The following is a 14,682-nucleotide window of genomic DNA, read 5'->3' on the forward strand; positions in this document are numbered from 1 at the left end:
TGTTAGCAGTTGCCTTATGTATTGAGGTGCTCCTATGTTGGGAGCATATATAATTGTTATATCTTCTTCTTGGATTGATCCCTTGATCATTATGTAGTGTCCTTCTCTGTCTCTTGCAATAGTCTTTATTTTAAAGTCTATTTTGTCTGATATGAGTATTGGTACTCCAGCTTTCTTTTGATTTCCATTTGCATGGAATATCTTTTTCCATCCCCTCACTTTCAGTCTGTGTGTGTCCCTCAGTCTGAAGTGGGTCTCTTGTAGACAGCATATATATGGGTCTTGTTTTTATATCCATTCAGTGAGTCTGTGTCTTTTGGTTGGAGCATTTAACCCATTGACGTTTAAGGTAATTATCGATATGTATGTTCCTATGACCATTTTCTTAATTGTTATGGGTTTGTTTTTGTAGGTCTTTTTCTTCTCTTGTGTTTCCCACTTAGAGAAGTTCCTTTAGCATTTGTTGTAGAGCTGGTTTGGTGGTGCTGAATTCTCTTAGCTTTTGCTTGTCTGCAAAGCTTTTGATTTCTCCATTGAATCTGAATGAGATCCTTGCTGAGTAGAGTAATCTTGGTTGTAGGTTCTTCCCTTTCATCACTTTAAATATGTCATGTCATTCCCTTCTGGCTTGTAGAGTTTCTGCTGAGAAATCAGCTGTTAACCTTATGCGAGTTCCCTTGTATGTTATTTGTCTTTTTTCCCTTGCTGCTTAGAGATGAGGTTCCATTTCTGGAGTGTGGAATCGGAAATATCTGCATGAACTCATTATTTTTTTTCTGTCTAAAAGATGTATACTTCTTATCTCTGTCCACTGAATCAGTGACCCAGTAGCAATGAGTGTTTCTAGTGCTGAGACCATGGTCTCTAAATACCAGTCTCATTAAAAGAAACCGGGACTCCTTCGAGAGGTAGCTAATGCACAGTCTTAGGCAGGAATTCATAAGATGAGCTTGAGACATATTATCTTAGTAGAAGGTAGGTCACTTTCAAGGGGCTCTCAGTGGCCAAAGATGGAACAAGTTTAGCATAAAAATAATAGTGATTGAAATCAACTAAAATCCATAAAATATGTTATTTAAAAATCTATTATATTCACATTGATGCTCCAAAGTGAACTGATCAGTAACCTTGGTAATTTCTAGCTTCCCCCACCCCCCTACCTCGGTCCCATTTGGACTTGCAAACACTCCAAAATCATTGTTGTGAAAATTGGTGAATGATAACAAAGAAACATTTATCAAACATGTACCTTGCCTTTCCTTTACAAACCATATTTTATGATAGCAAAATAAATTGATAAATGAAGGTTCTTTATGGAAGAAAAGCAGATGAAAAAATATACAAGGAATGACAGAATTTGGAAATTCCGTATTGCCATGTCTAAAGAAATAATACAAGTGGACATTGGTCATTAGTAGATAACGTTTGATGTGGAAGTTTATACTGGATGAGTTAGGCTAACAACGCGTGAACCCATGGGTCAATTTCAACATCATTAAGGGTAGACCAACCAGACAGTATATCCTTCCAGATATAATGCGACAGGATATACACAGTAGCCAGCTCCAAGCATTCTTGCCAAAATAATCAAACCTGAATTAAATTGAGTCTCTAGGTCTAATTACCAGTTTACAGGAAATGCAGGGATGTAAGAACAACCCAACAAGAACATCTGCAGGAAAAATATTCTCATTTCTCCAACAAATAAATGGCCTGAAAAATTGCAGGTGGGGAAGAGGACTGTTAGAGATTGAAGGAGACTTAAGATCTGTGGCCAAATGGAATGTGTGGACCTGCTTTGTATCTTGAGTCAAACAGATGAACTGTAAAAAAAAAAAAGACAGTTTTTTTTATGACAGTTGAGTTTTGAACGCAGATGATATATTGAGTATGTTAAGAAGAGGGTTAGTTGTATTAGGTGGTAATGGCGCTGTGGTTTTGTTTTTTAAAAAAAGGTATTTGTGAGACTTACAAAAGCAGTTACAGGAGAAATAAGATGATATCTAGAATTTGCTTTAAAATACTAAAAAAAAAAGTAGATGGGGATAATTAAACAATATTGGCAAACTATTGATAATTATGAAAGAGGGTGATAAGGATTCATTTTACTGAAATTTCTCATGACTTTCTTTGTTTTCATAATAAAATGTTTAAACAAGAAAAACTTGCATTTTCATCTGAAGTGAAAGTTCTGTCTATGAAGAGCAGTGACTATATGGCTGAGTTAGGCCACGTAACATCGTATTAATGGACTTTGCTGGCATTTTCACTGTTATGAAGAAATATTTAGGTCACACTTCATTTCTAATCTCATATGAGCACCTTCCCTGACAGCAGGTGACTTCCAAGTGTAATGTCAGAGCTTGGTGTTTGTTGCCTGTTTTTTCACAGGCTGGAAAGGCTTGCCAGCCCAGCGTGGATTCGATCGCATTCATTGTTTGTGCTCCTTGCTTGAAAACTGAATAAAGATCAGGAAGAGCACAGTTGTTCATCAGCTGTTTCGTCTGAATCAAGCAGCATGTAAATGGGTATCCAGGGGTCCACCTCCTCCTTCTGAAGGACCGCTGTTCACATAGCTGAGTCCCTTGCATCTCTGACCATCAGCATGATGTGTCACAAAGTAATCATGAACTCCCCAAAAGAGAACATCTCTCTTGCAGCATATGTTTACCACATACTACGTTTTAAAGCCCTTCTACCCTACCTGCAGCTCACAAACGCCAAGTGCTGATTCAGAGTGCACTTGAGTGATGCATGCTAACTCAGAAGAGAACGCCTGTCGGTGTAATGCATGTGTCCTAATAATTGCTTCTCTTTACTATGTGTCATCGATGATTTGTGCTATGAAACCTTGTCACTTGATAGAGAAATTTTGCTAATAATTCATTCAACTTTCCCTTCAAGTGTGTTTATTTTCAGCTTTGTGGCTTATACCGGTTTTTGCCGCAAGGATTACAACTTTGAATGATGCTCTGTAATTTTGGTTTCCCTCTGCCTTTAGTGATAAAATTAATTGCTTTTGTAGTCTAATTACTTTGCACTTGTCTAGGAACACTAGATTGGTTTACTGAAAATGACCGTGTGCAGTGTCTGGGAAAGGTACCAAAGGTCGGATGGCTGTGCCTGGCAGAGTTTCCATCCGATTGTCCTGAGAACTAGCGACCAGTGGATTGCAGGGCCAATAAATAAGTGGATGGCAGGTCCAGCTTACAACACGTCCTCCTTCCTTACCATGTTTTATTCCCCATCTGCTCGTGTAAAATATTTATAGTCGAAGATTCACTTTTTTCTAGAACATTGAGATCTGTTGATACTGAAGGACCCCCTTACCGTTTCGGTTTATAACATTTCATGTTGTCTTTTCACCACGTTTACATCTGAATCATTTTGGGAATTCAAAATGTAATGCTGCGTTACAATAATAATAAAAATGCCAACTTAAATGTATTGGTCATAACAAACTACATCAAAGTGAAAGTTGAGGGCTTCCCTGGTGGCGCAGTGGTTGAGAGTCCGCCTGCCGATGCAGGGGACACGTGTTCGTGCCCCGGTCCGGGAGGATCCCACATGCCGCGGAGCGGCTGGGCCCGTGAGCCATGGCTGCTGAGCCTGCGCGTCTGGAGCCTGTGCTCCGCAACGGGAGAGGCCACAACAGTGAGAGGCCCGACTACCGCAAAAAAAAAAAAAAAAAGTGCAAGTTGATGAAGGCCAGCCACAGTGTGAATATGAAGTTTGCAGACACAGACCTGGCAATTTGTCAATTTCACATTGCTTAAAATCATTATCGTACACTTTGGAATGCATGTGAAAAAAATCACTTCATTTCTTTAGCCTCTGGAGGTGACCCAGTTACTTTTCCATCCTTGATAGCTCCCCAGTTCACTTGTGGTCTCTGAGCCACCCCATGAAGAACTGTACCTTTAAACAGAACCTGGGGACAGGATGTTTGCATACAGCACTGTGCAGTGTCAGGGAGTCTTCCATCCCTGGAAGCCTGTCCATGTAGTATAGTGTTTCTCAGAGTGTAATTTGGGGAACCCTTCCATCAAAATCAGCGGGGGAGCTTTTCAACAAGTATATTCCTAGGCCTCATTCCAGGCTCCTGAGCAGACTCTCTGGGCGTGTGGCCTGGGAACCTGCATTTTAGAAACCTTTCCCAAGTGTACCTGGTACAAATACAGTTGAAGGACTGTTTAGAGTTTATGCAACGTAGACTATGTATGCCTGCTCTGCTGGGTTTACGTGACACGTTATTTTTATATTTTATGATGAATGTTTTCCCCTTCTCCTATTTTACCCCCAGGACTGGTCCATCATGTCTGTAACCTGTTCACTGAAACTGCCACACTGTGCTTGGATGTGGACAATAAAAACAACAACGAGATGGCAGCCGCCCTGCTATTTTCCCTGCTGGATATTTTGCACGGCATGCTGACCTATACCTCCGGGGTCGTGCGACTGGCTCTGCAGGTAGAGGACCTCTTTCTCCACATCTGGAACAACCCTGTGCCACGTCCCACTTCCCTTTCCTTCTCTTTTCTCTCATCTTCCTTGAATGTGGCTTTATTTTTGGAAAAGAACATATGATTCCATAGGGAGGGAATACCATATTTATTAGCCATCTTTGGGTGACCAGTGTCAAGGACAGGTAATTTGAACACAAAATCTGAAAGGAAAGCGGGAGAGACCCAAGCAAAGAATTGGTGAGTACTCATTAGGGAACTGCTGGCGACCCAGAGATCATCTGGACTGTGAGGTTGGCCAAGCAGTGTGTGGTCTTTCCTGTCCAGAGATGGCACTCCAGCCCACCCCCAGCAGGATGGATTAGCTAGCGAGCAGCAGCGGATCGAGGTTCTGGGTGCGCATACACACGCACACATAATGTGTTTGTATGTGCATAGATACACACACATACATATACATGCATATGCAACACACAAACCCTCACACTTGCTTTCCGTTATGACTGATCATGTGGAATTGCAAGATGGTTTTTTGTTTTTTTGTTTTTTAATATCTTTATTGGAGTATAATTGCTTTACAATGGTGTGTTAGTTTCTGCTCTATCACAAAGTGAATCAGCTATACGTATACGTATATCTCCATATCCCCTCCCTCTTGCGTCTCCCTCCCACCCTCCCTATCCCACCCCTCTAGGTGGGCAAAACGCACCGAGCTGATCTCCCTGCTTCCCACTAGCTATCTATTTTATTTATTTTACATTTGGTAGTGTATATATGTCCATGCCACTCTCTCACTTTGTCCCAGCTTACCCTTCCCTCTCCCCGTGTCCTCAAGTCTGTTCTCTACGTCTGCATCTTTATTCCTGTCCTGCCCCTAGGTTCTTCAGAACCTTTTTTTTTTTTAAGATTCCATATATATGTGTTAGCATACGGTATTTGTTTTTCTCTTTCTGACTTACTTCACTCTGTGTGACAGTCTCTATCTCCATCCACCTCACTACAAATAACTCAATTTCGTTTCTTTTTATGGCTGTAATATTCCATTGTATACATGTGCCACATCTTCTTTATCCATTCATCTGCTGATGGACACTTAGGTTACTTCCATGTGCTGGCTATTGTAAATAGAGCTGCAATGAACATTGTGGTACATGACTCCTTTTGGAATTATGGTTTTCTCAGGGTATATGCCCAGTAGTGGGATTGCTGGGTCGTATGATAGTTCTATTTTTAGTTTTTTAAGGAATCTCCATACTGTTCTCCATAGTGGCTGCATCAATTGACATTCCCACCAGCAGTGCAAGAGGGTTCCCTTTTCTCCACGCCCTCTCCAGCCAGCATTTATTGTTTGTAGATTTTTTGATGATGGCCATTCTGATCGCTGTGAGGTGATACCTCATTGTAGTTTTGATTTGCTTTTCTCTAATGATAGTGATGTTGAGCATCCTTTCATGTGTTTGTTGGCAATCTGTATATCTTGTTTGGAGAAATGTCTGTTTAGGTCTTCTGCCCATTTTGGTATTGGGTTGTTTGTTTTTTTGATATTGAGCTGCATGAGCTGCTTGTATATTTGGGAGATTAATCCTTTGTCAGTTGCTTCATTTGCAAATATTTTCTTCCATTCTGAGGGTTGTCTTTTCATCTTGTTTATGGTTTCCTTTGCTGTGCAAAAGCTTTTACATTTCATTAGGTCCCTTTGTTTATTTCTGTTTTTATTTCCATTTCTCTAGGAGGTGGGTCAGAAAGGATCTTGCTGTGATTTATGTCATAGTTTTCCTCTAAGAGTTTTATAGAGTCTCGCCTTACATTTAGGTCTTTAATCCATTTTGAGTTTATTTTTGTGTGTGGTGTTAGGAAGTGTTCTAATTTCATCCTTTTACGTGTAGCTGTCCAGTTTTCCCAGCACCACTTATTGAAGAGGCTGTCTTTTCTCCATTGTATATTCTTGCCTCCTTTATCAAAGATAAGGTGACCATATGTACGTGGGTTTATCTCTGGGCTTTCTCTCCTGTTCCATTGGTCTATATTTCTGTTTTTGTGCCACTACCATACTGTCTTGATTACTGTAGCTTTGAGCTAGAGGAATCAGGCCCCCTGCAAGATGGTTTTTGAGGGCTAGAGATGTATTGGATTGGCCAAAAAGTTCCTTCGGATTTTAAGTAAAAAGACACATTTTTCATTTGCACCAAGAACTTTATTGAACAACATATTCACCCTTTTTTGTTCTACTGCCTTCTGCCATTTTCAGGCAACTTCATAATTCCATTTTCCCAAAACTTTTTATCTTTTTGAGCAAATAACTGTTCCAGGTGCCTTTTACAGTCTTCCACGGAATGGAAATTTTTTACATTAAGAGAATTTTGTAAAGACCTAAATAAATGGAAATCCGAAGGTGCAATGTCTGGTAAATATGGCGGATGAATCAGAAGTTCCCACCCAAGCTGTAACAGTTTTTGCCTGGTCATCATAGAAACATGCGGTCTTGCGTTATCCTGATGGAAGATTATGTGTTTTCTGTTGACTAATTCTGGACACTTTTCATTGAGTGCTGCTTTCAGTTGGTCTAATTGGGAGCAGTACTTGTTGGAATTAATCGTTTGGTTTTCTGGAAGGAGCTCATAATAGAGGACTCCCTTCTGATCCCACCATATACACATCACCTTCTTTGGAAGAAGACCAGCCTTTGGTGTGGTTGGTGATGGTTCATTTCACTTGCCCCACAGTCTCTTCCATTGCACGTTATTGGGCAGTATCCACTTTTTATCACCCATCACAATTTGTTTTAAAAACAAAACGTTTTCATTACATTTCAATGGAGAATTGCATGCGGAAATACGGTCAGGGAGGTTTTTTTCCCTTATGTGGAACCCAAACATCAAAGCGATGAACATAACCAAGTTGGTGCAAATGATTTTCAGCGCTCGATTTGGATATTTTGAGTATGTTGGCTATCTCCTGTGTGGTATAATGTTGATTGTTCTCAGTTAATGTCTCCGTTTGATCGCTGTCAATTTCAACTGGTCTACCCGACCGCGGAGCATCAGCCAGTGAGAAATCTCCAGTATGAAACTTCAGAAACCGCTTTTGACATGTTCGATCAGTCACAGCATCTGCTCCGTACACTGCACAAATCTTTTTTTGCGTTTCAGTTGTGTTTTTACCTTTCTTGAAATAATAAAGCATAATATGCTGAAAATGTTGCTTTATTTCTTCCATCTTCAATATTAAAATGGCTACACAAAAATCCACCAATTTTGATAAGTTTTTTTTTTTTTTTTTTTTTTTTTTTTTTTTTTTTGCGGTACGCTGGCCTCTCACTGTCGTGCCCTCTTGCGTTGCAGAGCACAGGCTCCGGACGCGCAGGCCCAGTGGCCATGGCTCACGGGCCCAGCCGCTCCGCGGCATGTGGGATCTTCCCAGACTGGGGCACGAACCCGTGTCCCCTGCATCAGCAGGCGGACTCTCAGCCACTGCGCCACTAGGGAAGCCCGATAAGTTTTTATTTAAATGCACGCTGATATGACAGCTGTCACTAACAAAATTGTTTCAAATGAAGTTAAAGACAACTAAGTGCCACTAGGGGCATCTTATGGAGAAACTGAATGAATCTTTTGGCCACCCCAATATTTAGTGGCTATAGAAAAGTCAGGTAGCCCCAGACTGTAACCTGGCATCGTGCTCTGAGGAAGGAAGGACATGTGAGTTCACTGAGTAGTACTTTCTTTGTTAGGTACCACCACATGCTTATCTCCTTTCACGTTTTCTCTAAAGAATTGAGTCAGCTGATACTTAGATCATGGGATAGCACACAGCCAATATGAATTCACTGTTATATTTAGAATCCCAATAAAATTGCAAGAGATGGTATATCAATGGTAGCATCCTGGCTTGGACAGATGCAGAAGTTGTTGTTGAAAGCAGACTGTTCTGATACCTTGCCAGGAGTCACAGTAGCACACCCAAGAATGAATCGCTAGACCCCGGTTTAGTGTCTGTTATTCATCGTTATCTTTTACCCACAGTTAAGGTGGTGAAGTATGTAGCTTGTCTTGTGTGTTTTAATAAATAATTCCAAGATCCCCTCAACCAAGATGATAGTTAGTCAATAAGTTTTAACCCAAACTTGTAAAGCCAGTAGATGAAAATGGCCTTTGGACTACGTTGCTGTTTTTATTTGCACATATTCTAAATGAACAGTAAAGCTTGGCTAAGTACTTATGGAATCCTGAATTATGGATTTCTCTTAGTTTTCCCTCTCTTTTCTAATAAGTGTCTCTTCAGAGAGCATTGTTTCTTTTTCTTAAAATTTTTATTGGAATATAGTTGATTTACATTGTGTTGGTTTCTGCTATACAGCACAGTGAATCAGTTATACATACACATAGGTCCACTCTTTTTTAGATTCTTTTCCCATGTAGGTCATTACAGAGTATTGAGTAGAGTGCCCTGTGCTATACAGTTGGTCCTTTTAAGTTATCAAGAGCATTGTTTCTTATTTCAGTTTCCACAGTTGTAGCTTTATGTAATTCTTCAAGGTGTCGTTGATAGTTACTCTCACAAGATGCTTTGATGATATCAATCTGTAAAGATCGTGGGGCTTCCCTGGTGGCGCAGTGGTTGAGAGTCCGCCTGCCGATGCAGGGGACACGGGTTCATGCCCCGGTCCGGGAAGATCCCACGTGCCGCGGAGCGGCTGGGCCCGTGAGCCATGGCCGCTGGGCCTGCGCATCTGGAGCCTGTGCTCCGCAACGGGAGAGGCCACAACAGTGAGAGGCCCGCATATCGCAAAAAAAAAAATAAAAAAGATTGTGTAGGTTGTGGATAAAAAGGATCAGAAGTCTAAAAATTCTTTAAATTCCAGAACATAGAAATCCTCTTTTATTTCAAGTGATCAGGTAGGGTGTTTAAAAGGAAACTCCTTAGTACAAAATATTTTCTAATTCTTTTTTTCAATTTGTTAGTGTACCAATAGATCACTGTTTTTTATTCTTTCATTTTTTTCAGCACCACTTTTTTTTTTTTTTTTTTTTTGCGGTACGCGGGCCTCTCACTGTTGTGGCCTCTCCCGTTGCGGAGCCCAGGCTCTGCACGCGCAGGCTCAGCGGCCATGGCTCACGGGCCCAGCCGCTCTGGGGCATGTGGGACCTTCCCAGACCGGGGCACGAACCCGTGTCCCCTGCATCGGCAGGCGGACTCTCAACCACTGCGCCACCAGGGAAGCCCTCAGCACCACTTTGTATTTTACTGCTCTCATCTTTCTAAATCTTTCCCTATAATATCTGCCAAGTATTGCTTTTGACCTTGATGACCGACTTTGATCTACATGATACCTGGTGTCAGTCTGAAAGAGGTAGGGTCCTTGAGACTGAATTAGGGAAAAGGTTGGGAAAAGAAATGGAGTGGGCACCAACGACACATCCTTCTAGAACACTGAGCTGAAAGTTCTTTCCAAAGCGTGTCACCTCTTCCATTTGTCTGCACACCTGGGATTCTTCTGCATTCAAAGCTTATGTCTGCTTTTAACAGGAACCTCTCGAAAGTAGAAGAGCTGAGTGTTGCCAGTGTTTAAAATGATAATAGTGCTTAGATTTATGAAGCGGTTTTCTTTTTCAGGGAGGAGAGGGATATGATGCAGGAATGTGTACTGGGAAGGTGAAGAGTAGGGGAGGGAGGTGTCAGAATCTCTGCTAGGAGTCCAGTCCCTATCCCCAACCTACCTTGTGAGTTTGTGTGTGAAAGATGTGGAAGCAGAGACAAATAGATGCTCAGGACTCACTGGTGTGGTGGGAGCACCTGGGCCTTGCAGGCTGGAACACCTTGGATTTGAATCCCAGCCACGTCACTTTTTTTTTTTTTTTTTTTTTTTTTTTTTCGGTACGTGGGTCTCTCACTGTTGTGGCCTCTCCCGTTGTGGGACGCGCAGGTTCAGCGGCCATGGCTCACGGGCCCAGCCGCTCCGGGGCATGTGGGATCTTCCCGGACCGGGGCACGAACCCGTGTCCCCTGCATCAGCAGGCGGACTCTCAACCACTGCGCCACCAGGGAAGCCCCCAGCCATGTCACTTTTACCTGTGAGGCGCTGGGCACGTTACTTGACCTGTCTGAGTATCAGTTTCCTTGTCTGTAAAGTAGACATGCTAAGTACTCAGCAGGGGACTTAAATGAGAGAATACAAGATATGTAAATATGGTGTGCCTTAAGTATACCTGGCCCAGGGAGGGTAAGCGATAAATGGTTGCTGTATTATTAATAGCAACAAGATGAAAGGTGCTCACCTCCCCTTCCTGTTTACAGAGGGTTCCTGGGGACCGTGATTTCTTCGTTTCTGTGTCCTGGCACATGGGAGGGCAATCGGTTCGTATTTACGGAGTGAACTAACTCCTAGCAGGCTTATGAGATATAAATTTATGGTTTTATTTTGCATTTGTGAGCCTAGCCCAGGGCTTGGCACCTGTGATTTTGGCAGCAATCAAGAGAAGAAGGGTGTTAAGTGTCAGGGAGCTTCATTTTGGTATGACGGTCAATACCCAAATAGTGGAGCAAATCATCATCTTAATACACTGAGATGCCTCACCACTGGAAGGTACAGGGTCCTGCAGAGTGAACAGCGGCGAGGGATGTTACCAAGTTTGGGGCTAGGGAAAGAAAATATTCAATATTAAAATCCAGGTCACCTGACTTCCCAATCTGGGCCTTGTCTCTCACTTCTGGAGTGATGGGGGACCGCTTGATACATTACTCTGGTAGTAGGACGGTTTAACTGCTGTTGGTCGGCAGGTGTGTCGGCATTGCCTGGAAGACTGAAATGTGGCCCCTGAGTCGTCTTTGATCTCACACTCACGTGAAGGCTGCCAGGGTAGGGGCTACAGTCTCTATTTCAGTATCCCTTGGAGTTACCAGTTCGACTCCTCAGACTTTGCCCTTACTGTTGTCCCCCATGAGCTACCCTGTCTGGTGGCTGAGTGCAAGTGAGATTTGTCTGCTGTAGTCTGTGGTCCTCATCGTTTCTCTCCTGCCCTTGAAAACTTCGATGACATCTCACTATCTACATATCATTTTCTAACTCCTTGGCAAGACGGTCAAGGCCTCATATGATCAGCCCCAGGGTGGTTTTCCAGCCTCGTCCGCCAGCCCTCACGCAGCCCATGCACACGCCAAACAGTCACCTTGGCATTTTCCACATGGATCCGGTGCCTTATCACTCCCGGCCTTTCCTCACGTGATTCCAGCACCTGAAACACCGGCTGTCCACGTCATTCCCTGCAGACCTCGTCCCCACCATCCAAACGGTGACTTTGTGTCACCTTTTCCTACTCCCGCCCCAGCTCCTCTATTCCCTCCTCCACTGTGGCAGTTTTCACACTCTGCCTTTAGTGGAGTTATTTGAAAACTTGCCATTCTTCTTCTTCTATTTTTAAATTTTATTGAAGTATAGTTGATATACAGTGTTGTGTTCATTTCTGCTGTCCAGCAAAGTGACTCAGTTATGCATATGTGTACTCTTTTTCATTATGGTTTGTCACAGGATATCGAACATAGTTCCCTATGCTCTACAGTAGGACCTTGTTGTTTATCCCTTCTATGTATCCATCTTCCCTCCCCCACCCCACTCCTCCCCCCTCGGCAACCACAAGTCTGTTCTCTATGTTTGTGTCTGTTTTATAGATAAGTTCATTTGTGTTGTGTTTCAGATTCCACATATAAGTGCTATCATATGGTATTTGTCTTTCTCTTTCTGACTTACTTTGCATAGTATGATCATCTCTAGATCCATCCATGTTTCTGGAAATGGCACTGTTTCATTCTTTTTAACGGTTGAGTAGTATTCCATTGTATATAGGTACCACATCTTCTTTATCCATTCATCTGTCAATGGAGATTTAGGCCGTTTCCGTGTCTTAGCTACTGTAAGTCGTGCTGCTATGAGCATAGGGGTGCCTGTATCTTTCGGAATTATAGTTTTGTCTGGATATATGCCCAGGAATGATATTGCTGGATCATATAGCAACTCTGTTTTTAGTTTTTTGAGGAACCTCCATACTGTTTTCCATCGTAAAGCACGCCATTCTTTTAATGAAACCGTGGGGTTCTACAGAGTGGGGACTGAGTCGTATCATCTGTGCATGGCAAGCGTGTGGATGATGGTGTCTGGGGAGCGCACCGAGTGTTGACTTGAATTGTCTAGGCCACACCATTGCACGTTGTGCTCTGTTGTGCTTGAACCTGCTTAGGACGTTGGCAGCAGCTGCCTGAGGAATTGACTCTTGTTCACTATAGGCGCCATACCTCTGTGTTTATGTAACAAAGCTCTGTTGAGGACCTGCCCCCTGTGCACTAGATTCATGTAGCAGTGGTAGATGTAATAGAGTTATATTCTTCCTGGCCTTTCTTCTTGTGCCAAGAAGTTAGCTGTATCCCCTTATCTCATTTTGGGTAATGCTGTAATGCCATTTAATATTACATACGGCTCATAAGTTGACATGCCCGTGTTTTATATGTTTACAGCTATTAAATTTATATTTGTACCTAGAGTTCTCGTCTGAGATCCGTACTTAATATATTCAGTAGCTTCCTAAACGTGACCACTAGAATGCCCCACAGTCCCCTCAAATTCAACATGTCTAAAGCGGAGCTCAGGATTCACCTCCCAAATATTCCCCTGCCAGCAAGCCCTGCCCCTCTCATCCTGCTGTGCAAACTAGAAACCTGGGAGTCCTTCTTAAAATTTCCCTTTTTCATATTCCTCATTTAATTTGTCAGCAAATAATTCAGATTTTGCCTCAAGCACTACTGCTAGCACCCAATCAGGCTGCCCTCTCCTCTTGCCCAGGCTGTAACAGCTGGGTGAGCCAAGAACCATGGATGGCCAGGAGTGGGGTTGGTTACCAGCCAGCAAGGACTGGGGCAGTGAGTTGCTGAAAGGGGTCAGTGGGACAGAGGCAGAGGCAGAGGACTGGACAGGGAGGACCGTAGCAACATCACGGCAGAGGTGGGTTTTCTTGCTGTGGAAAGAGCCCCTTGCAGAATGCACATGTAAGGTATCTGGGAATCGAGAGGCTGACTCTGGAGAGTGTACCGTTGGGGAGCTGGAGAGACCCTGAGAGAGGCTGGCCAGGCCCCTGTATTCATTGCTCGGCTACCCACACGTGATCTCCTTGGCGCACAGTTTCTGCTGTGGGCCTGGATTTTTGTGAGGACAGTTGAATTTCATATGCATTTCTGATGTGCACCTTCCTCTTGTGCAAGCTATAGCATTCCCTTTCTGGAACGCTTGGCATCTTTATAAGGAGGTGGTACCCGAATACTGGCGGGCTGGGTCAGGTTGTTTCTTGGTGACAATAACAAATGACTGTAGAGGGTCTGGAGGCCTACTGGATATCCTGGCGGGAAGAGTCCCACAGTGTGTGCTTGTGCTTGTAGCCATGTCTCCTTGCTTATGTGTGTTTGGAAAGGAAGCAGTGGCCCCATGCCCCTCCCTGCCTAGGTGCTGGTTTGCAAGACTGCCTTATTTTTCCCAAGAGACAGTCGGTCCTCTCTAAAGGATAACATATTAATGTGCAAAGGCCGATATTCCACCTCACATGGTGCTTCAGAAGGCAGGATCAACAGCCGAACTTCAGAAAGGTTCAGACCTAGGGTAGTGCTACACGTTTGTTTTCTGGGAGGAAATTTCACGTCTCTAATAGAGGCCAGGGGTTGAGGTAGGGAAAGGGGAGGGGGGAGGTGAGAGGAAACTTCTAGCTACCAATTATTGTTGTCCCCCTCGGCTGCAGAGAGGTGCAAGCTGTTAAAAGGAAGGTGTCTGATTTTCCACAACATCCATTTTGTTTTTCTTTCCTTTTGAACGAAGGAAAGTGCGCCACTTAAATTCTCTCCATACGCCCGAAGGCAGAAGGAACCTTGGCATTTATGAGAGGGTTAGTGACCTAAGGCGGGGCAGCCTGCTTTAAAAAGGCTCTGGCAAAGGTCATTACCTAAAAGTAGTTTTGTTCTGAGTGAAATTAAAAACAGAGAGGGTGTATGCGAATGAAATGTATATGTGCTATAGCAAATACAATAAATAATCAGTGCCTTCTCTCAGTATAAAATTATTCATCTCTATGATAGAAATCTTCTCTGAAATGAGGCAGTTCTATAAAACTCCTGGGAAAGACACACTTAAAGTTAAAGCCGCTCATTTGTGAATTCTTACTTCCATTGTGTACTTCCTAAGCAACGT

At 43.1% G+C, this 14,682-nt stretch overlaps 1 protein-coding gene across 6 annotated transcripts in view; it reads left to right on the plus strand.

Moving 5' to 3' along the window:
* The window catches only part of ULK4 (unc-51 like kinase 4), a 521,183-nt gene that overhangs the window by 340,606 nt on the left and 165,895 nt on the right, over window positions 1-14,682 (plus strand). For all 6 annotated transcript variants that reach the window (XR_013830122.1, XR_013830123.1, XM_079933605.1 and 3 more), the window contains one exon: window positions 4,304-4,470. Coding sequence is in view for 4 of the 6 variants with exons in the window: in XM_079933605.1 (XP_079789731.1) it covers window positions 4,304-4,470 (167 nt within the window). In the remaining 2 variants the exon portion in view is untranslated. The remainder of the gene's footprint in view (window positions 1-4,303; window positions 4,471-14,682) is intronic.

Source organism: Stenella coeruleoalba (assembly GCF_951394435.1).
Source record: "Stenella coeruleoalba genome assembly, chromosome: 10".
NCBI classification, from domain to species: Eukaryota; Metazoa; Chordata; class Mammalia; order Artiodactyla; family Delphinidae; genus Stenella; species Stenella coeruleoalba.